A 23,736-nucleotide genomic window follows, 5' to 3' on the forward strand; every position below is an offset into this window, starting at 1 on the left:
TTATGAAGTGTCTGTAGCTGATGTAGTTTGATAAAAGCTGCCGTTGTTCTCTGCAGCAGGGGAAGGAGACCCAGCTCCTGCATGTTTTTGAGGAGGATCTGATCCTCAGCAGTGAGAGAATGGAGAGCACGAAGGGAACTCCTGATTCTCCAAATACTGGTATGGACAAAACACTTCTTTCAAACACAGTGCTTTAATATTTTCACAACCTCAATGGATCGATTGTTGCACTGTTCATTAATATTCTGTCTGTCTGTCTGTCTGTCTGTCTGTCTGTCTGTCTGTCTGTCTGTCTGTCTGTCTGTCTGTCTTGCTGTGTGTGTGTGTGTGTGTGTGTGTGTGTGTGTGTGTGTGTGTGTGTGTGTGTGTGTGTGTGTGTGTGTGTGTGTGTGTGTGTGTGTGTGTGTGTGTGTGTGTGTGTGTGTGTGTGTGTGTGTGTGTGTGTGTGTGTGTGTGTGTGTGTGTGTGTTTTTCCCCACAGCCTCCAGCGAGCCAGCCTTCTCAGCACGTTTTTTCCTTGTGGTGGTTGAATTGACTCCGACAAGTCGCTCGCTCCTCCACATGTGGCATCTCCAGATTGCTGCTCTACCAGTCACCATGGGTGGGTTGTGAGAACAAAAATTGATTTGCTTCCTTAATTAATTCAGGAAGATTCTGTTTGAGTAGCCAGCAATGAACTCTGTGATGTTTTGTTTAAATTGATAATGGAGAAATTAGCTTTTGGGCATCCATATAAGTTATAGAAGGTGTTTTCAAAGTATCTTGTGTACTGAATTTACTGCTATGGAAGTCCAATGCATTTATGGAGTCTTTAAAAATGTCTTAACAATGTATGTTCTTTTCCTGTTTGTATCCCCACAGACCAGACCTCTCCGTCGCAGAGCAGTGCGACGCCAGCTTCTCCTTCGAACAGCTCTCAATACAGCTTTGACATGTTCACATCCCCAGTACCTCAAAAAAGCAAACCCTGCACTTCCAATCTGCAGAGTGCCTGTCGCCTCAGCCTCACAACACGTAGGGTGTACAGCCAAGAGATGGCTCTGCCTGAAGGAGTGGAAGCCATCAGTGTTACACCTTCAGCAGGTGAGGGACTGCAAGGACACACATGACATAAATTAATGAACATTCTCAGTCGGTGAGATGCAGAAAACCTACATCAGAGCATGAGGGACAAGTATGCAGTCCTTGAGGACAACAAAAGGCAAATGAAGGGCAAACTGGAAATGGTAGTAGTGTTAAAAATCTGTTTTTTTAAACAATGCAGCCACTGATATTTCACTACAGTCCTGGAAGAAATGTACCTATCTTTGTCTTAAAGTTGCCAGCTGCACCACACAAATTACACTGCATATAATAAACCCTTTCGGAAATGCCTTGCAGCCTTAAAACCAAGCTAAAGAAATGTACTGAAAATCAAATCTTTGTCCATCCTCTGCCTAGGTCACCTGAGTGCATCCTGTTCCCTGCCGGCCGGCCCTGTGCCTTACCTCCTCGCTACTTCCTGTTCTGATGGATCTGTCCGCTTCTGGAGGTGTACCGTCAGTACAACAGAGCCCTTAGGCACAAACGACTTGGTATACCAGTGGGAGGAGTGGCCTCTCCTAGTAGAGGACGGGTTTCATAACAACAGCGCATTGAGCATGCACGGCCGACCCATTGAGGTCAGCTGCTGCCACACGGGACAGGTTGCAGTTGCTTACAGGCAGACTCCAAACACACCTCTGAACTCCACACCTCATCTGAACTCTCATGGACCGTTGATTTCTCCTCCCTCTCTGGCCTCTACCCCTTATATGCACTACAACAATACCACTACCAACACCCACCTGACCCCAACCCTGACTGTACAGCGAAGCCCAAATCTCACTCCAAGTCCCAACATAGCAAACGCCAGAGAACCATTGTTCCATATCAGCATCTTTCAGTGTGAGTCCACTGGTGGTTCCCAGTGGATTCTAGAGCAGACCATAGTTCTGGATGGCACAGATGGTGTTGGTAATAGCACAGCTGGAGGTGGCAGTACACCAAATAACACAGACTTCTCTGTACCTAATGAGAACTGTCCTGGCTCTAATAGTCGTAGCCTGGTTCATTTGGACTGGGTCTCACAGGAAAATGGCTCACATGTTCTCACTGTTGGGATTGGGACAAAGATTTACATGTACGGCCGTCTCTCTGGGAAACCTCCAGAACTTGGCCTGTCATCAGACACCAGTAGAGACCAGCGCTCATCTCATCTGGTTCTGCTCCGATCAGTCGATCTGGTCTCCTCTGTGGAAGGCTCCTTACCCGTTCCAGTCTCCCTCTCCTGGGTACGTGACGGCATCTTGGTAGTTGGCATGGACTGCGAGATGCACGTCTACTCTCAGTGGCAGCCCCCAGCACCACCCAAACCAAGCGCCACAACCACCCAAGACACAGACATCAGCAGCAGCATGTCCTCTATAATCTCGGCCGTCAGACAGAGCCAGGAGGACGCTCTCAGCCCCGGGGCCCCAATGTCTTTACTGGCTCCTCCCAAAAAGGCCCTGACCAGATCGATGATGAGCCTGGCTCAGAAACTCAGTGGGAAGAAAACAGCTTACGACCTGCCTGTAGAGATGGAAGACTCTGGGCTTTTTGAAGCAGCTCACCAGCTCTTTCCCACGCTGCCCCAGTACCATCCTGTACAGTTACTTGAGCTCATGGATCTAGGAAAGGTAAGTTAGAAATACAACAAAACCATTGTCTACACTTACACATATGTCTTTATATTTCTTTTAAAGGGTTTTCATTGAGCCAATTTCCCATTGTAGTGTTTCCTACTCTTAGAGTTTATTTATTTCAGCTGTCAAGGGGTATATATGTCTGCCTGAATATATTTGGCATACTATTTTACCTTTTTATGTTTATTCTCCTTTCACCCTTTCAACATCATTCATCCTGAATGATGAATTAGAGGCCAATCTCATTCAATTCTCAAACCTTGTTGTACTTTTCATATGAAGTGTCTACACAAATTCTCTGCTAAAAGAAAGAGAAATAACTTGCCAAAGTCATTCAGCACCAAGATGGTTTTGATGGTTTTGATATGCAAGGTCATTTACAAGAAGCCTCCTCTTCAAGCAGCCCATCTGTTACACTGTTGTGAAAACTTAGTTGCTTAGTTGATAAAACTTTTTGGCCAACTTTTGGAACATACTGTTAATAAAGGAAGATACTACTGATAAAGTGAGTTTGAAAAAAGTATAGGAAGTTTGCAAGATAAGAAGCAACCTATAAGGTGATTGTAGCGTGAGACTGTCTACTGGTTACATCCACCTAATGACCACACAGCTTTCACATTGAGTTCTTCTTTATTCTCTCATACATTCATCTTAATACAAATGTACTTCTGCAGCCTGTTGCACCAGTAAGTTCAAACATAGCATAGTTTGAACATAATTTCTCATTTAGGATGGAGTTTACACTCTACTAACGTTTTGGGCATTGCACCAGCAGAGATAGTTCCAATGTCAGCATAAGTTACAACTTAATTCTCACACTTAGCTCCTAGTAGGTGAAAGTCCTCCGTAGAGTACCGGATGCCATGGCGCGTTGTTTTGAAAGTTGGGATGAATTGGAGGATGAGGAGATACAGAGCGTTCTGCCAGCTATATTACTTCGGCAATGCGTTATCTGCAAGAGATTACATCCTTTGGAAAAATATGATGACCAAGATTTGCACTTAAGAATATTACCATATGTTGTAGTTGAAATTTTACCACTTGATTTTACTGTTATTATACACACTGTAGATTGAGGATTTAGGCTATATATTTATCACCTTACTGTGATACTTTATGAAGATTTACATAACTTTTGTTGTTGTTTTGCGACTGTAGCAGCAGTTGCCAGAAGTTCGTTTCAGCTGTTGGTCAGTTCTGAGACGATTAGGTAGGAAAGAGAACAACTTAACCCCGGCATCAAAATTGGTGTTTTCCTCTGATTGGATGCTGGAAGTGTCAACGTCATATCTGCGACAGTTTTTTGGTTAATTTGGACGTTACAGTCTACTAGTTAAGGTGAATCTTATGTCTCTGTGGTGAAACCAAACAACGACACAACTTAAATTACGAACTAACTAGTTTCAACGTATGGTTCAGTGTGGACTTTACACCCTAACTTAGGACACAACTTGCACACAGCTGGTGCAACAGGCTGCTGGTATCAGAAGCTCCAACTTAAATATTCACTTCAGAAGCCCAGTCTTGCTCCTCTTTCCACCCCGTCTCTCTGCCAGGGCCAGCATGCTACTGCAGAGCAGAGGAGAGCAATCAGTCAACAATTTACACCTGTGTGAATTAACTCTGGCACTGCTCCCACAAGCCCCTCCTGCACATCTCTCCCCTGCAGCTGAGCCTACACCATGCCCCACCACCACCACCACAGCAATATATAACCCCAGTTACCCTCTTCAACTCTCACCACAATTGTAGGGAAACACTGAGTAGATATGACAGGACACTGCATTCAAATCAATAAGATTTGATGCTGGGAATAGCAGACCTGTATTATAAATATAACATTTGTTATGATTGCTTAACAAATGAAAGTAGTATGAGTTCATTCGTGTTTGAATTGTAACCTTTATCCTAACTTGTCTTTCGTAAGGTTCACCGTGCCAAAGCCATTCTCTCTCACCTGGTGAAATGCATTGCGGGGGAAATCGTGGCTCTCAAAGACAGCACCACCAATCCAGAGAAACGGGTGCGCTCTCGAACCATCAGCGCTGGAGGCAGCACAGCCAGGGACTGCAAAGTGTTTCGCAAAGCAGAAAACTCCCCACCAGACTACACAGAGATAAGCTCCATTCCTCCTCTGCCTCTCTACTCACTGCTGGCAGCTGATGAGGATACATTAACAAAGCCTGGTGGGTAAACCGCACAACACACAGCGCTTATATAGTGATCCTCAGTGTTCCCAGAATAACAGTAACATGTCATTTCAGTAGTATTGAACAAAGGCAAAGAAGTAAAACAACTAGAAATAGAAAAAGAAGGATGTTTAATTGTAGTAACATGAACCCTCAAAATGTCCATTACCTTTAAGATAACACATCCAGTGCATGTAGGTCAGTTATAGTTCTACTTTGCAGACTTATACTTAGTTATACAATCATAGTTTACTTCAGGCACAGATGTTCAAAAATAAAACTTGAAAGAACTGTACTCTCCACTGGGGCTACAGAGGCATCACCTTAGGTGGGGTTTTTTTCTGTTCTTTTTTCTGTCTGATATTTTGAAGTTTTTTTCAGCTGCTGATCTGAGGCTATTCTTCTGAAAGTAAAACAACCCAAAACCTTGAGCTTACGCTGGACTTCACAGAACTTTATAAAATAACAAACACAATTTAAAGCTGGGTTGGACAAAACATATGACTTTGGATGTCTTTTTGAGATATTGGACTATACAGAAAATGAAAGACTTAGCTTGTTGATAACAATATAAAAGAACCAAGGGAGACATTTTCTTTGTTGTTGAATTTAAAGGTTGAAAATCGAAGATGTAACTTCCTCTGAGTTTGTTAAGTCTGACACATAACGGTTCCCAAAGGAAACATTATTTACACATGAAAAGCCGCTTCCGTTTTAATCCATTTTTAGAGTATTTTTTCATTCACGTTTTCCTCATGGGTCTCTTAGAACCATGAATAACCATAATGGTGTTTTAATTGTCTTCTCAGCAGGAGGGGACTTTATTTGCCTGACACTTTTAAAATGCACGTCTGGTGTAATTTAGCTTGCTCTTTTGCTCCCATTCAGATAAACTGGGCAGTGTGAGTGGAGATAGTGGGCACGGTTCCAGTCACACTGATGCGTATGATGAGCTCTTTCAAACTCCCAGCATGGCAGACCTGGACCCTCTCGATACTGATCAGGAGGAAGCTGGGAACAAGGTCAGTTTCTGCTGCTTTTGCTGTTATCCAATGAGTGTGGACACAAATATTTAGTCTCAGATCAGACTTGCATGAGTTGTGCATTTCAATGTTAATTTTGATTATATTTGTGCCATTAAGATAGACCATTCAAAGCTTCAGACTGCCTTAGTTTATACTTTAAAATCTACTCCCGTCAGCTAAGTTTCTACACATCATTGATATGTCTGTTGTTGTGTTTGCATTCCCTTCTTTTGTATGTACTGTCTTAAGAATTGCAAACCATACACATCCTTCTCTCTTGTCCCCTCTCTGTAGGTCATTGACCTCTCCCAGTACAGTCCAACATACTTTGGTCCAGAACACGCCCAGGTTCTGTCCAGTCACCTCCTTCATTCCAGTTTGCCAGGCTTAACCAGTATGGAGCAAATGTCTCTGATGGCGTTGGCCGACACCATCGCCACCACAAGCACAGACTTCAAGGACAGCCAGGGCACCAGCAAAGGTAAAGCAGGGGGAAGAAAAGCACACAAAAGGGCTTTCAAAGTGGTAGAAATGCAGAAGATGAGTGCCTGTGTTATTATTTTGTAAAACAGAGCTGTTCATTTCTTCACCAGGTGGAGAAACATTGGATGAGTGTGGTCTAAAGTTCTTGCTGGCTGTCAGACTCCATACTTTTCTCTCTACCTCTCTGCCTCCAGCACACAGAGTACAGCTCCTACGACAAGGTACAGTCACATTGTGGTTTTTAAACTGCTTCATGACAGTTGCAGGCTGGCAGAAAAGACTGTAACACTGAACAGGGCCTCTATTACATTTGTCTTGTCCAATAAGAACATCACAGATAAACTTTCATTGGTAAAGGGATGGCACAGTGAAGAGATTTTATAACGTTTTTTCAGACATTTTACAAGAATATATATTTGCACATGGAGCCATATATCTGTTCAGCAAGTACTCTGATTTTCAAAGTAGGATCCTCCAAAACATGGCTCTGACTCAACTCTCCTGTCTGGTATCATGTGATAAGTGATATGGGACGTCCTGCTTCTCTGTGCTGCCACTCTGCTAATGCTGCTGCACAGAGCAGATACTTTCACTCCATAATTGTAAAGTCATTTGTTTGATGAACACAATGAAATTAGTGTGTAATCAGTGTATACCAGACCGTTTTGTAACAACAGCAGTACAGAGTATTGCACATTTACTAATGGACAATATTATAATGTAGTGTGTACATGTTCAGGTGTTCTTATTCAATGCTGCTATGACTCTGGCATAAAAACACCTTATAAGTCTGTTAGTCTATACTTTGATTGCTCTAAAAGAGGGCAACAGTTCAAACAAGTGGTGGTGTCCAAGACGAGATGAGTCCTTGATAGGAATGTTCACGATACGATTCACTCACGATTCTCTAACAATTTTTAAGAAAACTGGATTGCACTCAAGCACTCAAGCACTCAATTCTGCTCCTGTGTCTCCAGCATCATCAGGAGTGATAGAGAGTTTGTCTCTAATAATGCTTATTAGGGAGCCCGAAGTCTTGTTGAAGGATGTTAGAGCCCCCTTCTTTGAGAACATTAGCTTCTCCAATTTTAAACAATGTAAGACGGCCTGTAACCATCTATTGTGAGTCGGGGGAGACGCAAGTTTCCATTTAAAAACGATCAAGCGCCTGGCCAGTAAAGTGGTGAAGGCAATGACGCGATGACCAGTTGAGGAGGGTACATTTTCTGTCAGCGGGAGACCGAACAGAGCAGTCAGAGGGTCCAGTGTTAAAGACATATCAAGAGCTTGACCAAGAGTGTCAAAAATAGTGGACCAGAAGTCGTGAGTTTTGGGCATGTCCAGAACATGCATAAATGGTCAGCCGGAGATATTTTACAACGGTTGATAGCATCACTATGATTTGGATATATTTTAGCCAATCTAGTATTAGTGAAGTGGGCTTTGTGGAGTATCTTGCACTGCATTAAGCCATGCCTGGCATATATAGACGATGAGTGGACCAGTTTTAAAATGTCTCTCCACTGGCCATCTGAAATACTTGTCCCCCAGATCATGCACCCAGGATTCCTTAAAGGTGATATATCACGCTTTTTTCATCAATATATATTGGTCTAAGAGGTCCCCAAAACATGTCTTTAAAGTTTATGCTCAAAAAAACACTTTGAAATCAGATTTTGGCATGCCTGAAAATCCCTCTTCTTCAGTCCTCCTCAGAACACTCCGTTTTCTCTCTGACCACGACCCCTCAGGAAGTGGATGTGCCTCGGCTCTCCAGCACGTTGATCTAATGTTTACATGTTGGCTGAATATACACGGCTGCTCAGAGATCGCGTTACTTCAACCCTCTGAATCTGATCCAGAATCTGATCCTGACAGAGAGGCGCCTGCAGCAGGATCTTTCTGAAGGATTGGTCATAGATTTAGTGTTTCTTGTTGTTTTATTTATCAGTATGTCGACGTGTGTCTTGGTACACAGCTACGAACATGTAGCTATGTGGCTATGCTAACTAGCGCTAGCACTTATCCATGATAAATAAAAATCATCCACTAGATCTTCAAATCTGCAGACGTGGGGAGTAAAACCGACCTCTACCAGAAAGGCAGCAGGACCTTTTATGAAGGATTGGTCACAGATTTAGTGTTTCTTGTTGTTTTATTTGTCAGTGTGTCGACGTGTGTCTTGGTAAATAAATAAATAAAAATCATCCACTAGATCTTCAAATCTGCAGACGTGGGGAGTAAAACCGACCTTTGTGTTTATTAAGACAGCCTACAACTAGCATGCCTCCCTCCTAAGCTCCTTGTTAGCACACATGTGTGCAGGGAATGAAAAACGGAGGAGGGATTCAGTATTATTTTATACAGTCTATGGGCTGAATAAGCTCTGAGCTCTGACTCCGTGACAGACCGGATATTGTTGTTACGTAACAAAAACACGGAAGTCTGAAACGGCTCGTTTCACACACATTTATAGAAAGGTGGAGAAATCAAAACAGGGGCAGAATGGATTTTTTTAATTCTCGGGGGGTTTGTAGACATGCCAGGGACACATATTTCAGGTAGAGAACCATTAAAAAGTCCATTTTGCATGTTATGTCACCTTTAACCAATTCCTTTTTCAGTTTTAAGGTGTGTTGTAACTCTCAAATAAAACCACTGCACACTTTTTTTCAGTACCTTGCAAAAAATCTAAAAATGACTTTACAAAAATACCTTGCTGGAAGATTTCACAACAATTATAGAGAAATAGAAAGTGAACGATTCCCAAATGGAATTATTTAATATTAAAACAAATAAGGTAAATCTCTTTAAATTAGGGATATAAATTTCAAGTATTCTCCTTGATCGATCTTTGAATATGTTAACAATCAATTATCGTTTAATCATTTAAAAAACGTAAACGTTTTCCATGTCAAAAATAATTCCAAATGCGTTTTTTCCCCCTAAATCAAATTTTCCTACATGACACAATGTATATAACTGATGGTATTAAACAACTAAGGATCATACTGAGGTGTTCAAATTGTTAACGCACTGAATATCAACGTGAGGAGCAGGATATAGAAAATCTCCATGGACACATGGTCATTTGTGAAGACTGAAACTTCACCGCTGCCTAATTACTTTGTGTGCAGTCAGCTGATTCACATCGAAACATGCTTTAAACACCTCCACTCAGTGAGTAATGAGAGAGCAGCGCAAGAGACTTAATGATGTTGAACAAGCAGAGTATAATGCAGATAGCGCCTTTTACTGTTTATAGATAATATCCCGATATAAATGATGTTGAATCGATTTTAATCCAGCCGATTTGCGATATATTGTTACATCCTTAGTCCTTGATAATGCTGTAGACTTCCTCAAGGGAGTGGACAAGGCATCAGATGATGTTTTGTGTTTGGAAATGACCCTCTGGAGTGTCTTCTTTTATGCTACAGAGCAGCTGGCATACCAAGTGGATATAAACTGGCTCCCTTTGGATTGAGCAGCAGTAGCAGGACAACAGCTATTTTTCAGCCAGGTAGTTCTTTCTGAGTGATCTCGTAAAGAAAGCCAAGCAGAGCCTCCACTTTCTACCAGCTTGAAGTCCAACACACTCCCCATGCACTCCCTGTTGATGTAGATGTGTATCAGTTTTTGTCTCCCTGAAATCAATGAGGAGCTCCTTGGTCTTGGATGTATTCAGGGCCAGGTTATTCTGCTCACACCACACTGACAGCCTCAGGCAAAAGCCAAAAAAGTCCATAAATGTGATCACTCTTTCTGACCAAACATTCTCTCACCTTGTTTTACCCTGCCAGACTTTGTGTAGCTTTACAGCTCATTGCTCATGGGGCTTCCTGTTTTCACTCCATTAGATACAGCTCCAGTGCCGACATATAGGTATCAGAGCAGTCACTGTAGAAAGTCTCTTACAGCTTGGAAAAAAGTTTGCTGAGCCTGTTCTCAACTATACTTATTTAACAGTAAAATTCTCTTAGGTAAATGAGGTTAAGTTATTCAAACAAATTTAACTGTTGCAGTTAAGCTGTATTTAAATGGAGAGAAGTCAGACGAAATTTCATTGTACTTGTGCAATGACAATAAAGCTGATTTTATTCTATTCTATTCTATTAAGCTGCCCTAGAGCAAGTCATGTAATCTGCTCCATTGAACCACTGACCAGCACTACGACACCACCTTTGATTTATGTCGTTCAAGGCCTGTTAAATATACGTTTACAGTGTTGATACTCTTCATCATCATGCTCTTTTCTGTGCAGGCTTGTCAACATGTCATTACGCCTGGGCCTTTCACTCTGAAGCCGAGGAGGAGCTGCTGAATATGCTACCTGCCCTTCAGAAAGGAGAGCCCACCTGGCCTGAACTGCGCTCCATGGGTGTAGGCTGGTGGCTACGCAGCACCAACAAGCTGCGCAGGTGTATTGAGAGGGTGAGGATAGTTTTGATTGTATTTTTTCTGCTCAAAATCTAAAACAGTGATCCAGTAGAAGTTTTCTCAAAATTAGTTTCCTGGTTTTACATAGATATTTGCAGTGAGTGGTAAAATAGGAGGTACAAAAGTATAGATATTTAAGACATTTGTGAGAAAGCTTAGTCTTTTGTGGTTTTTTTTGTTAGTTTGAAACTGCCATGAAAGTCAATCCATAAAAAATAAATAATTTTGACTGTTATTGAGGATTTCCTGCTTCCTGTTTTTGAGTAAAGGATTATCTGTTTTTTTAAGTATGACACTGAGCAAGGCAAACTTCACATTTTAATCAGGACTGTCAGCTTTTTTTAGGCTAAATTGTAGTCAATTTAAAGATACTGTTATGACATACAAATCTGCACATAAAGGTTTTAAAGGTTTGACATTAGTGTGTCAGCTCTCTGTACTTCATACAGATTGCTTCAGTTATTAAATGAAGCACTGTCTGGCAGTTGAAAGTGAAATCTTGCAGAGGTTGCAGTAGAACACGGCACTATCGGTTAGAGCTGCTCCCTGAAATGACCCATGATGCTGCAATTTGCTCAGTGGATTAGTCTGAATAGAAAGAAGAGGTGTGAGCTGAATGTACTTTTTATTCTGTCAGGTTGCCAGGGCTTCATTACAGAAGAGCAACGATCCTCTGGATGCGGCTATATTTTACCTTGCTCTGAAAAAGAAGGCGGTGGTCTGGGGATTGTACAGGTAGGATGAGCTGGCTGACTGAAGCCTGAATATGTAATAAAGAAGCTCTCACATTCACACACAGTCATCATCACTGTTAAACAAGATGAGTTCTGTCAGACTACAGAAGACCTATGACACCAGTGTTGTTGTTGTTGTTGTTGACTTTGCGATGTCTGTCTCTTCAGGTCTCAGAAGAATGTCAAAATGACAGAATTTTTCCGCAACAACTTCAGTGAGGACCGGTGGAGGAAAGCAGCATTAAAAAATGCCTTTTCTCTGTTGGGGAAGCAGCGGTTCCAGCACTCTGCAGCCTTCTTCCTTCTAGCTGGTTCCCTTAAGGATGCTGTTGAGGCAAGTGCAAAATAGACATGACGGATTGTTTACAAGAAGCACTTCTTCCTTCAGCTGTTAGTGCCACTTGCCATCCTGCTGAACCTCAGTTTGAAACCTTCCTTTCAGCAGTCATTTGCTGCCCGTTTCCATTTCCAGAATTTCTGAAGCAGTGTAATTGTTCTTTTTTCACAACAATTCACAGTCAAGGGCAGCGTCTGAACATGTAGTAGAAAGCCGAGAAAGCACATTCACAAAACAAGACCTGGCTGTCAGTATTTCTGTAGTGCGTGGCATGCTTTTTATTATTAGAGCAGCTCAATACTTTCCCAAAGAGGTCTCTTTGTTGAGATCTCTTAGCACAATACACTGAAGAATTATTGATGCTGGCAGTCGACTCTTGGGTGCTGCCTCCTTTTACACCGTTTATGTGGGAATTTTAGCTTGTTGTCACATTGCTAAATCAGCCACAGCACATTCTTATTGAAGCATTGTGAATGGGGTCATTACCTACTACCTTGTATTTAAAAAATGTATTAGCATCCTGTTTCTTTGTAAGTTTGTTAACTTTCACATATTTATACTTTTTCTCATCAGAAAAAAAGCTGTTGTAGTTTTGTTTTGTTTGTAAGGCAGAATTTCTACCTTTTGTAGGGGTTAGGTTAAAATATACAGCTCTCTATTTTTTGTTAACACATCAAGTGGGCTGCTCACGGTCATCTTGTTTGCTTAACCTTTTACTCATCAAAGTGATAGTCCCTCGAGCAATGAGTCACATTTTTTAATCTGCGTGAGTAAGTGGAGCCTCTCTCGGAGCACTTTATGGAAATGAGTGTGACCCAGGCAAAGGGCTATCATTGACTTTGCTTACTCTCTCTGGCTCTCATTGAAATGCACCTCATACCCTACCAGCCAGCTCCTCTAACTCACTGCTGTGTGTTCAGACTTATATTTTGTATGTTTTAGCATTTTCTGTCTTCCTTTCAGTCCTGTGGCAACAGCTCAGATAACATTTTTAGAAGCTGACTCTTTTAATTTGTTTTATTTCCTCCAGGTGTGCATAGAGAAAATGCAGGACCTGCAGCTGGCCCTGGTGATCTGCAGATTGTATGAGTCTGAGTTTGAGACTGCATCCACCTACAAAAAGATCCTCCAAAGACATGTGCTGGGACAAGACAAACAGGTGCAGACTTTTACTTCCTCACCGCCTCCAGTAGATATTGTTTTTTACTCTGAAATATGCCCCATTTAATCAAACCACCCAGTGCTAATGGACTCTCCAGCATTTTAATTATTGCAGAAGCAGTACGAGTCATTGTTGTTCTCGGTTTGTTCTCAGATTACAGCCCACCAGGACCCGTTCCTGCGGAGCATGGCGCACTGGGTCCTGGAGGACTACAGTAGAGCCTTGGACACTCTACTCGAGCAGCCTGCTAACAGCAGCAGCTCTGGGTCCACCGAGACCAAACGTGACAACGGTGGGTCTACAGCGCTTTTTATGCTTTTCCTTTTATTTCTAATGAACCGCATGCAAAGGTAAAATAAGATAATACAGAACTGTTAAACATAGAAACACAATCTCAGTGTTGATTACTTGCCACATTTTTAATGTCACCATTTACCACTTTGTAGACATGTCCACAATGTACGACTAATGATGGAACATAGATAAAACTATGGGAAATGGCTATTTGAAAAAAATTCTAATATTTTTCAGTTATTTTCAGTTTCACTTATAATTCTAATGTTTGTCAATCATACTGTTACTTTATTTATTTTTAATTAGGCAAATTTTGCTAAAATGATATACCTGCAATTAAGATTACACGTTAGCTGACTGTCTTGGTAAAAAAAAAGTTTTTCTTTTTGTTTTTTTTTATCAACAAAAGAAAAAATGTTTATCTAAGAATGGCAGAAGTCAATTTGTCTGATGTAATCTGATTCAGTAAAAATTCAAAGTTAGGTTGGTTAAAAAGTTAGTCCACCTTGCAGGTAAAACCAAGCGGGTACCCTAATATTCCACCAGATTGTAACTTGGTGAAACTCTAGGATTTTACATCACAGTGCTGAGTGTCTCAGCTTTGCTACTATTTTTGGTCCTTTAAGTATGTCAAATTATGCGAGTAAATGCAGCAGACGTGACAAAGTAGACCGTTTAAGAGAAGAAAATATGCAAGTCTCTCCGTATGAATAGATGAAGAACTGAACTTAATATGAACCTCACTTTGACTCATCCCTGTGCTACATGTGTTTCACAAATGATGCTCTCAAAGCCCATTTGATATGCTTACAAAGAAAAGAGCTCCAGCTTATAGAAAGTTGAAAGTAATTCTTATGCTTCATACGTTGCATGCTGTCATAGCTGGGTATTTTGTACAAGTTGTCTAGCTCTTTGACATTGTAATACCTGGATAAAAGGAATGCATTTAATTCATCACCTGTCTTTACTCCTTCCCCTCTCAATAAGTTATTTTTTACTCCAAACTCTGCCTTCCGCTCACCTTTAAATCACCACAGAATGAAGTTTGTCAGTGTAAAAGTGCTCACTTAGCTGCAGCCCACAATTTGTCAGTGAAGATTTAGTCCAGACAGCCAGAGCTCCATTTCTGTCTCTGATCCAATATACAGCCTGTCCGTACAGGTACTGTGGTCAGAGAACTACAAGTGGTTGGTTTTTGCCGCTGACACAAATAAACCCAATTTTCCCATCTCTTTCTTTCCACATGACAGGTTCCTGCCCCGTGTCTACATGTAACCCAGAGGTTTTCAACTTCTACACCTACCTTCGTACTCACCCACTCCTCCTCCGCCGGCATTTAGGCTCCTCAGAAAAAGCTAAAGTTGGACTGACTGCTGAGGGTCGCAGAGCTGACTCCATCAGCCTGGAGGAGAGAAGGCTGTTTTTTACAGCTGCATATGCACACCTGCAGGCTGGCTGTCCCATGCTAGCGCTCGAAGTCCTCTCCAAAATGCCCAAAGTGCGCAAGCATTCCAAAAGCACCCACCAGGCGGACACAGGCATTGCCGCTGAACTCAGTGTTGGGAGCAAGAACGGTCAAATATCTGACCCTGATTGGTCTCGTACGGCTCTGAACGGCTACGAGTCGGATGGAAACAGCTTATCCAACAGCCAGTCAGATTCAGTGCTAAGCTTCGACTGGAGCCAGCCGTCAGTTACACTTCCAGACGAGCCCCTGGAGCTAAAGTGGGATACTGACAAAGATGATGAGGACGAGGATGAAGAAGAAGAAACTAAAAATGGTAATCCTGGTGGAATCGCAGACAGCAGCAGTGTGTTTCAGGACACGCAGGATGCCATGTCCCCGCTAATGGAGACAGTGATGGAAGAGGACAGCGAGGATAGCAGTGACTTCATAGCGCCATCTGAAGACATCCTGGCCGCCCAGCTGAAGTTTACGGCCTGCTTGAAGATTTTAACAAATGAGCTCCGAACGCTGTCAACAGGGTATGAACTGGAAGGAGGAAAGCTACGTTATCAGCTTTGCCAGTGGTTGGAGAGAGAGGTAACAAATATAAGTCATAAACACAAACAATGCACACAGTATTGCTTTCAACTTTGAGCAGTCAGACTCTGATTTCACACAAAGTAGAGCACTGCCCATCAGCACTGTATATGTTTTATTTCCAATATGAACAGAAAACGGAAAACAATGCTTGGTGAAATGTAGAAATGGTGTACTTATGTAGTTTGTTCAGCAGAGAGAGCTCCAACTCAGTTGTTTTAAAATCATCTCAACACTGTCTGCAACAGATGTAGCAGATGGTGGTCTACTCTAGAATTGTCTGAAAATTATGTTTATCATTCATCTGTATTTTTGTTCCAGAAAGCAGTGTTTTAGTATTATTGTTGCGAAATTAGTAAACAATGTACAGCTCAGCTTGATTATCAACTACAGTGCCATGTAGGTGTTTGTCATCTTGTGACCAAAAATCCATGATGGAACTCAAATATCAGGTCCATCAGGCTGTAGTTTATCCTTATAACGGATATAATATCCATCTGTGTGATGAAGAATCACTCTGGCTGCGCCCCAAGGTTCACTCCATAAATCTTTTATAAGTTGCATAACTCCCACACATCTCTCCTGTCACCATGTTCGCTGTTTGAAGATTTTATCTCTCTGTATCTCTCTGTGTGCACTCTGTCACTGCATGTGAACATCATATTGGTAATAACTCCAGTGGTTCTCTCTTATGAAATTAGTTGTCTTTTCCTGTGAAATCTGTTTGACAATTTTGAGAAATGTTTTGCTTTCACTCCCACGCATATGAGATAAATTCCTTCTTGACAAGTCGATTTTCAAAAACGAACTTCTCTTTTCCCCAGGTGGTGGCTCTGCAGCGTTGCTGCAGCTACAAGCCCTGCCTGCCAGAGCTGTCTGTCCAAGCTGATGCTCCTGTTTCTGGGTTGGTGGAGGAGGAACAGGTGGGTGTAGATAGCTGGCTGCTTCTATATTTGTCTGAGGTTCATGAGGAAAAATCAATGCAACACTTGTTGTAATAAATAATTAAGAGAACACCACTGTGTGTCTTAACATAGCTTGAAAAATATTGTTTTGCTGCAAAGATTGTTGCACCATTTTCCCTGAGATATCCAAATATTGGAACTTATTTCTGGTGTCAGGCCACGTATAGTTGTATATTCTGCTGTATTTATTTTCATCAGTCTAACATATTTTGCAAACATACTCTTGCTCAATAAACTGTTGAGTTACAAGTTGAATTTGAACTTCTAAGACCTCCCAGTTTATTCATTGATGACAGATCAGACTAATGTCTTTTGTTTTTAAATATAATTGTTGGTAGACCTGTGGAGCTTTTGTGTGAACACTATTCAGCAGGATAATGTTGGGATATTTACAGTGGTGTAGACTGATTTGTCTATGACACTAATGAAAATGCTTCTCTAGGCGGGGAGTCCTCGTGGTGGCAGCCACAGGAGCAGGAGACACTGGCTGCAGAGTAACCAGCCCTTACTGAGGATGTTTCTGAGCTACTGCAGCCTGCATGGCTCACACGGTGGAGGACTGGCCTCTGTGCGCATGGAGCTCATATTGCTGCTTCAAGAGTCTCACCAGGTAGTAAAAGCATGCACTTAAGACCACTAACCGAGCTTGACAAGTTATTAAGACAAGTAACAGAGCCAGCTGATTTTGAAGTTGAGTGTAAGGGATGAAAATAGTTGCATTTTATAAGCCAATTTACAGGCATATTGAATTATTGGTACGAATTTCCTTTGTTCTTTTCCTTGTACAATAATTCATTAAGGGCACACACACACACACACACACACACACACACACACACACACACACACACACACACACACACACACACACACACACACACACACACACACACACACACACACACACGCGGTTTTGTGATTGAATAGGAGGCAGAAGAAGTAATTTTGACAGTGTTTATAATTTTCAGTTTTGCCTTCCTCAGCTTCAGGGATGCTTTGCTTGACCTTTTTTTCTCCTGTAATATTTTTATTCAGTTACTTGTCAAACTAAGCCACCATATATTTCTCTATTAGTGATTATAGAACCCTAGTGCACAGTGGAGGCACTACAAAACATTGGGCCTCATTCACTAATAAATGCATAGAAGTGCTTACACAAAATCACCGTCGGATTCATGACACGTGCGTACCAGCCAATTTTGTTCCACCGTGCGTATATGAGTGAATCAGAATAATTCTAAATTGACAGGCACGTGCCAGCAACCTGCAATGAGCATACTACCACGCCCCAATTCATCCATATAAGGACATCTGTTCGGTGCATCAAGACGCTGAATCTCACCTCAGCAGAGAGAGAGGTGATTGTTGCGGAGGTTGAGGCAAGAAAACCAACACTTTTCCGAAGCGTATCAGCAGGAGTCACCATGACAAAAAAATGAAGCCTGGGTTTCTTACTGAGGCTGTTAACGCTGTGTCTCCTGAGGTTGGCACCTTGGCTCAGGTTAAGAAAAAAAATGGTTTGATATTAAAGTGGATGCAAAAAAAAGACTAGCAGAACAGAAACGAAGGAAGGAAACTGGAGGAGGACAAGGACCACCTCAGACAGCTCAGGATTAAAGAATGCCTGTGATTATTGGAAACACCTAATTTAGTGAACACGGCAGGCCAGAACCCCTGGGGGGTCGTGAGAAACAAATTGGGGGTCGTGAGATGTCTTCCAGAATGTTTATTTTTAAAGTTGTCTAAAATAGTACATTTCACCCATTATAATAAAAAAATATTTTTCTTTTACCAAAAGTAGTTTAAATATGTCATGTATTTAGTTAAAAGAGTATATGTTTACATTTTCTAAGAAAGTTGGTCTTCATCATTTGTGCATACGCATGGTCTGAGGAAGTTCTAAATTTGTTTGTAGTGTAAGAACAAATTCATAGTGAATGAGGCCCATTGACTTTTAAAGCAAGTATCTTTTCATCATGTCTGTGATTTAGGTGGTGCAGCATGTCCAAACCTTAATTGAGCTTAATCAACCTTAATCAGAGTTTCCTGAAAAACAAGAACAAAATGTGACATCATTGTTATAAATGATTTAAAGGAACTAAGCTAGGAACAACACAAATTGTTGACATGATTTATTTGAATTTGTAAATCAAGACAGATTAATGAGAGCCATCATCGCATGTGAAAACATTCGCACCAGCTAACTCGCAGAGCTGCAGAATTATTTAACTGTTCCCATATTCTCTTTGAAAGGAAGGATACTGAGCAGATGAGGGGCAAAGTATGAAAGACGAACATGACGCCCTCTGAAAGCTTTTCTCAATGCAACCAGATTCCCTGGACACACACAGTCACGCACACCCACATGCACACAATCACACGTACACGCATAGACCTACTTACTTTGCTCTGGTGATCGTCTGCACACCTCCAGCACTGGGCTGACAGGATTTGCAGATTCTCTCGGCTCCTGAGGGAGGGTCTGCCTTGGGCTGACTATTAGAAGGTTGAGTCCAATTTTAGGAGGTAAACAACCCAATGTGCCGCCGTGGGGACAATGCTCTTAAATGTTAGCACAGGCGTTGCACGGGGCAGTGGGAGTCTTTTCTATTCCTTTCCTTTGATTTTTAGATAAGAGCAGCTTCTAAATCCCAGCTTTTAGTTTTGCCACATTCCTCTGCTGTTGTCAAGAAAATGTTTGTATTTCTTTTTGTTTTTACTTCAGCCACTTTAGAGCGCTTCTGTTGAGGAGGTTAGTGACGACCAATTATTATTCATCAAGATTGACGGACATAAGCCCGCGGTATACTTGCAATCAGAGAGCCATATTCAAGGATCGATTAAATGTCAACCAGCCACCCTTTCACAGCCTATATATTCTATTTATAGTAGGGATGTACATTTTAAGTATTTTCCGTGATCGATTTTTGGAAATGTTAACGATCAATTATCGATTAATTGATAAAAAAAACATTATTATTCTTACGTCAAAAACAAGGCCAAATACGTGGTTTCCCCCTAAACAATATTTTCTACAGCAACAAAATGCAAATAACTGACAGGATTGAATATGGGTACATGTTTGACATGCAGAATATCAACGATTAGGCTCTTAAAAATATTCTACGCGGACATAATCTTATAAAGTGAAGGCTGAGACTACTAACAGAAAAGTACTTCAGACTCTCAGTGTCCAGTTTTCTACCTACTCGTTCTTATTGAGAAAAATAAACATGTGTATTCGGTCAGGAGTCAGCCGGGAGAGAAACCGGGTCAGAATCAGTCCAGCTGCAGAAAAGCTCAGACGGCTCTGATGTTGCTGCTCTGCAAACATAGTGTACCTGAATTTCCCCCCAGTCTGTTGCCTTCGTATCCAAAGGTGGGAAATGTCCTGTGTAAAGTTGTCAACCTTTGTGTCCGTGTTGTTGTTGGCAGTAGTTTTGTATTGATCCGCTTTTAAAAAAGCGCACGTGGAGACCTGACGCGCAGCCGCCAGCAGAGCATCTCCGCTGTGCGCAACACCTTTAACAGCTGATTCACATCGAAACATGCTTTAGATTTAAAACACCTCCCTGATAGATGAGTGTAATATGAGACCACATGAGGTTTGTTCCACGTGACGGAAAATTGATGACAAAAATGTGTGTTTCGAGTAATTTCTTAACAATCAATTAATCGATAATCGATTAATTGTGGTCATCCCTAATTTATAGTTTATTAGACTAAATTCCCTCATATACTGAACACGGATTATGCTCTCCATGGCTCAGGCCACAGCTGTTGAAGGCACCGAGCAGCACATTAACTATAATATGAGTGGAGTATACGTATGCACTGCTTATTCCCCATAGCATTTTCTGAAAAGTATTTTTTTCTTTCCAGGATGACTCTATCCAGTCAGCAGTGATGCCATGTTCCCAACCAACATCTATCCCTCTTCTGATGGCGTGCACAGCAAACGTGAAGACGGTGGTGGCGAATCCCATCGTGTACCTGACCAACCTCACGCACGACATCCTGCAGACCATCAACTCTTTCGACTCTCCTCCACATCCTGATGTCGTTAACAATGAGGTGCGGCAGTGTCTGGTTTTATTCATCCGTTTCTTTTTGAGTTTCTTTCTATTTCATAAATGGACATTCTCTCTTGAGGAGGTTTTGAATGTGAGTTCAAGGAAAGAGGACCAAGATCCTGAGAAGTGTTTGCTTTGATCAAAAAATGCTGGTTTTTGAATTTTGTTCTAGTAACTTAGAAAAAATATGAAATTAATGTCTTAATCTGGGCAGATATGACTTTAATACTTAAATAATGAGCATAAGATGTTTGTCAATACCCACAAAGGAAATGCTAAAGACTTGCAGGCATTAGTTTAGACTTTTTTGGCTGTAAATAACACATTTTAGAGTATTTCTAAAAAATTCAGGGATTAATTTCTAAGTAATTGGTCTTAGAAAAAAGACTCCAATCCTCCTCAGAATTAAAAAAAATATATATTGTATTGTTTGTGTTTCATTTTCATTGTTTGCATGGAGCTCATCACTTATTTATGTTTGTTTTTTAATCCTCATTTCAGATCTACGTGCTGCACACATTGGCTGCTTCCTTGTCAGCCTGTATATACCAGTGTTTGTGTGACGGACACACTCACAGGTGAGTGCCTTGCCTGCTTTAACTGTTGGCTGTACTTTATTGCTCTTAAACTTGTAGGCTGTCATGCTGCAGAGACATAAGACATAATCAGCAGCATCTTACTGAACCTTTGATATATCACAAACCTTTTAACAACCACGATCTAACAATTATTAAGGGATCTTGGGGAATAAATCTGTGAGGATCTGAGCCCTGTCTTTGAAAAAAATGCTTTTAGGCAGCCTGAGTCAAGAAAAACAGTTTGGTTCATAGCGGGAATGTACAGCACTGCTTCTCTCTGAGCAAGCTTCTTGAATTCTTTATATGACTTGGAGCGATGCTTAACTTTGTTACGACTTTCTCATTTTCCACCACATTCACCTCGACACGATACCATTAACAGCACTAGCCGCCACTGGATTATTCATCTATCACGAGTGATCTGACTTTGGTTTCCCTTTTTATTAGCATTCAAAACACAAAACGCTGGCAAGAAAATAACTTAATTTATGTCCTCTGGTTTTATTTGTGAGTGTGTGCGTTTGTGTGAGAGGGGTTTTAGACTTATTGGAGCAGAATGATAAGAGATAAGGGGGAAGGGACATGACTACTGGCAACCAAGCATACTTTAAAATAAAAGGGTAATGCACACATACATCTCAAGTCAGACTCTGCAAATGTAACAACATAGTGCAAAAATGCTTTTCAAGTTGTCTTAGGCTTTGTTTATGAAAATTCATCTTAGCAGATGCTGTAGGCTGTTTTTACAAAGCGCTTTAGTGGCGTGATTGGAGACATGGAAAAGGGGAAATATGTTGCAAGTTTGCAAACCAAAAATATGACAGTCACTTGTCTGTTTTGATCGCGCAGAGAATGATTTATGAAAGCTGCGAGGCTGTTGTTTGTCATTCGTCATTCTCATTGTAAATTCTTAATTCGATTTTTTGGTTTTGACAGATGTGAGGATCATTGTTTATTAAAGATGTGTACGTACCATTACACCGAATCACTTTGACAACAACTTGGTTGGGTTTAAACTTTGTGGGGTGAAAGAGTGTGTGTGTGTGTGTGTGTGTGTGTGTGTGTGTGTGTGTGTGTGTGTGTTTCTGTGTTTGAACGACTCAATTGGCTTTGAGCGGTGCCGCTCTGTGAGCTCCTGTCACTGTTCTGACAGATTTGTGGTTTGATTTCTGATGTTGTATACAATCTTTTACTCAAGCTTGACCTGACTGGGACCTAAAAAGCCACAATGACGCAACCCCAAAGATAGAATGGCTTTTGTGAGTTAAATAATGTGTCAAAGAAGGTTTTCTTAAGCTCAGAGAGAAAAAAAATCATTATTCTTTCAGAGCACCATCTCTGACCTTACACAACTCCAGGGAATGTGGTTTAAATGAGCACTTAGTTTTGCATCTTCCCTTTGAACAGGAGACTTAAAACAAGCACACACACACACACGCACGCACGCAACTATCACATACTGTTTGTCAGTTGAGCAGACTCGGCAAATTAAAAAGGCTATTTCTAATTTAACAGCGTCTTTGTTATGGTAATCGTGATATAAACTCTCATGGTGCGTCACTGTAGAGGTTTGATGAAATATTGCCTCTGTTATTTCCTCTTGAGTGTGTGAGCGACAGAGTGAGCAAAAGAGAGGTGTGTGAATTTTTAAATGGTATTTCAGGATGTAGGTCTCTGTGTGTGTCTCTCTCTCTCTCTCTCTCTCTCTCTCTCTCTCTCTCTCTCTCTCTCTCTCTCTCTCTCTCTCTCTCTCTCTCTCTCTCTCTCTCTCTCGACAAACAGCCAGCATCCTCATGTAGCCTAAGAAGCGACTCTGCACCTGTAGGAGAGTAAATTTGTCATGTGAGGTGCAGAGAGACTTCAGTCGCCACCTCTGAGTGATCTCTCCTTTGACTTTTGAATTCTTTTTGATGCAGAGGCATCAATTTTTGCACAAAAGCTTCAAGGAGAACTAATTGGATGTTATCAACCTAATAGACTCTCTGGTGGGCTGAGCATCCAACAATCTTAGTGAAAATTTCCTCTTTTACCATCCAAGCTTCTTTTTATGAGCATGTGCTGAAAAGCTACTTGACGTTAGAACTAGAGTACTGACACTTTATTCATCATTGAAGTGTATCTTCATGTTCCAGGCAGAATAGATAGGCAGGTAACTCAAGATGGAGCCCATTAGTATTTCATGGGTTGATGGAACAAAGTTTGACAGCTTTGCCTCCTATTTCAGAACAAAGATAGAACATTTGCAGTAAAATATTTAGAAATGTTATATAGATCTTAACCCCATTATTCACTTTTCAGCCCAGGGTTTCATGTTTAATGTAAATGTTCTGCTTTGCTCTTACTGTGCTTATCTGATTTTTCTTGTTGTCTCCCACAGCCACGTGAACCATTTCACAGGCACTGTGTATCAGAGTGTGTTGTTGTCTCAGAAGCATCCAGTCAGAACTCTCAGCATGGATGAGTCTGTTCAGCCCAACACTTCCCCAGCACAGTGGCCAGGTAAACCAACCAAACGCAACACATTTGATAGAGGGGTCAGGTCTTTGTGGATTTAGTATTAACCACAGACTGTATAAAATATGGACGTGGTATCCTCCTTGAGCCTCCTAGCGATCAAGTCAGCTGTGTCCCTCATTGGAAGACTCGTAATCTCAATATCTTCGAAATTGCTGTTAGAAAAAAAAATTCACCCCCCTCACAGTGAGAG

The 23,736-nt window shown here is 41.4% G+C and overlaps 1 protein-coding gene across 1 annotated transcript in view; it reads left to right on the forward strand.

The window, feature by feature from the left end:
- Positions 1 to 23,736, forward strand: part of LOC117819500 (dmX-like protein 1) — a 63,406-nt gene that overhangs the window by 19,131 nt on the left and 20,539 nt on the right. Inside the window, exons 16-34 of the mRNA XM_034692894.1 lie at positions 57 to 159; positions 482 to 601; positions 862 to 1,083; positions 1,441 to 2,699; positions 4,633 to 4,891; positions 5,783 to 5,916; positions 6,214 to 6,400; positions 6,513 to 6,623; positions 10,667 to 10,836; positions 11,480 to 11,577; positions 11,745 to 11,910; positions 12,944 to 13,072; positions 13,229 to 13,367; positions 14,620 to 15,413; positions 16,238 to 16,336; positions 16,821 to 16,988; positions 20,261 to 20,452; positions 20,953 to 21,029; positions 23,407 to 23,528. Coding sequence (XP_034548785.1) covers positions 57 to 159; positions 482 to 601; positions 862 to 1,083; positions 1,441 to 2,699; positions 4,633 to 4,891; positions 5,783 to 5,916; positions 6,214 to 6,400; positions 6,513 to 6,623; positions 10,667 to 10,836; positions 11,480 to 11,577; positions 11,745 to 11,910; positions 12,944 to 13,072; positions 13,229 to 13,367; positions 14,620 to 15,413; positions 16,238 to 16,336; positions 16,821 to 16,988; positions 20,261 to 20,452; positions 20,953 to 21,029; positions 23,407 to 23,528 — 4,549 coding nt within the window. The remainder of the gene's footprint in view (positions 1 to 56; positions 160 to 481; positions 602 to 861; positions 1,084 to 1,440; positions 2,700 to 4,632; positions 4,892 to 5,782; positions 5,917 to 6,213; positions 6,401 to 6,512; positions 6,624 to 10,666; positions 10,837 to 11,479; positions 11,578 to 11,744; positions 11,911 to 12,943; positions 13,073 to 13,228; positions 13,368 to 14,619; positions 15,414 to 16,237; positions 16,337 to 16,820; positions 16,989 to 20,260; positions 20,453 to 20,952; positions 21,030 to 23,406; positions 23,529 to 23,736) is intronic.

The sequence above is a fragment of the Notolabrus celidotus genome, chromosome 9 (assembly GCF_009762535.1).
Source record: "Notolabrus celidotus isolate fNotCel1 chromosome 9, fNotCel1.pri, whole genome shotgun sequence".
Classification (NCBI taxonomy): domain Eukaryota; kingdom Metazoa; phylum Chordata; class Actinopteri; order Labriformes; family Labridae; genus Notolabrus; species Notolabrus celidotus.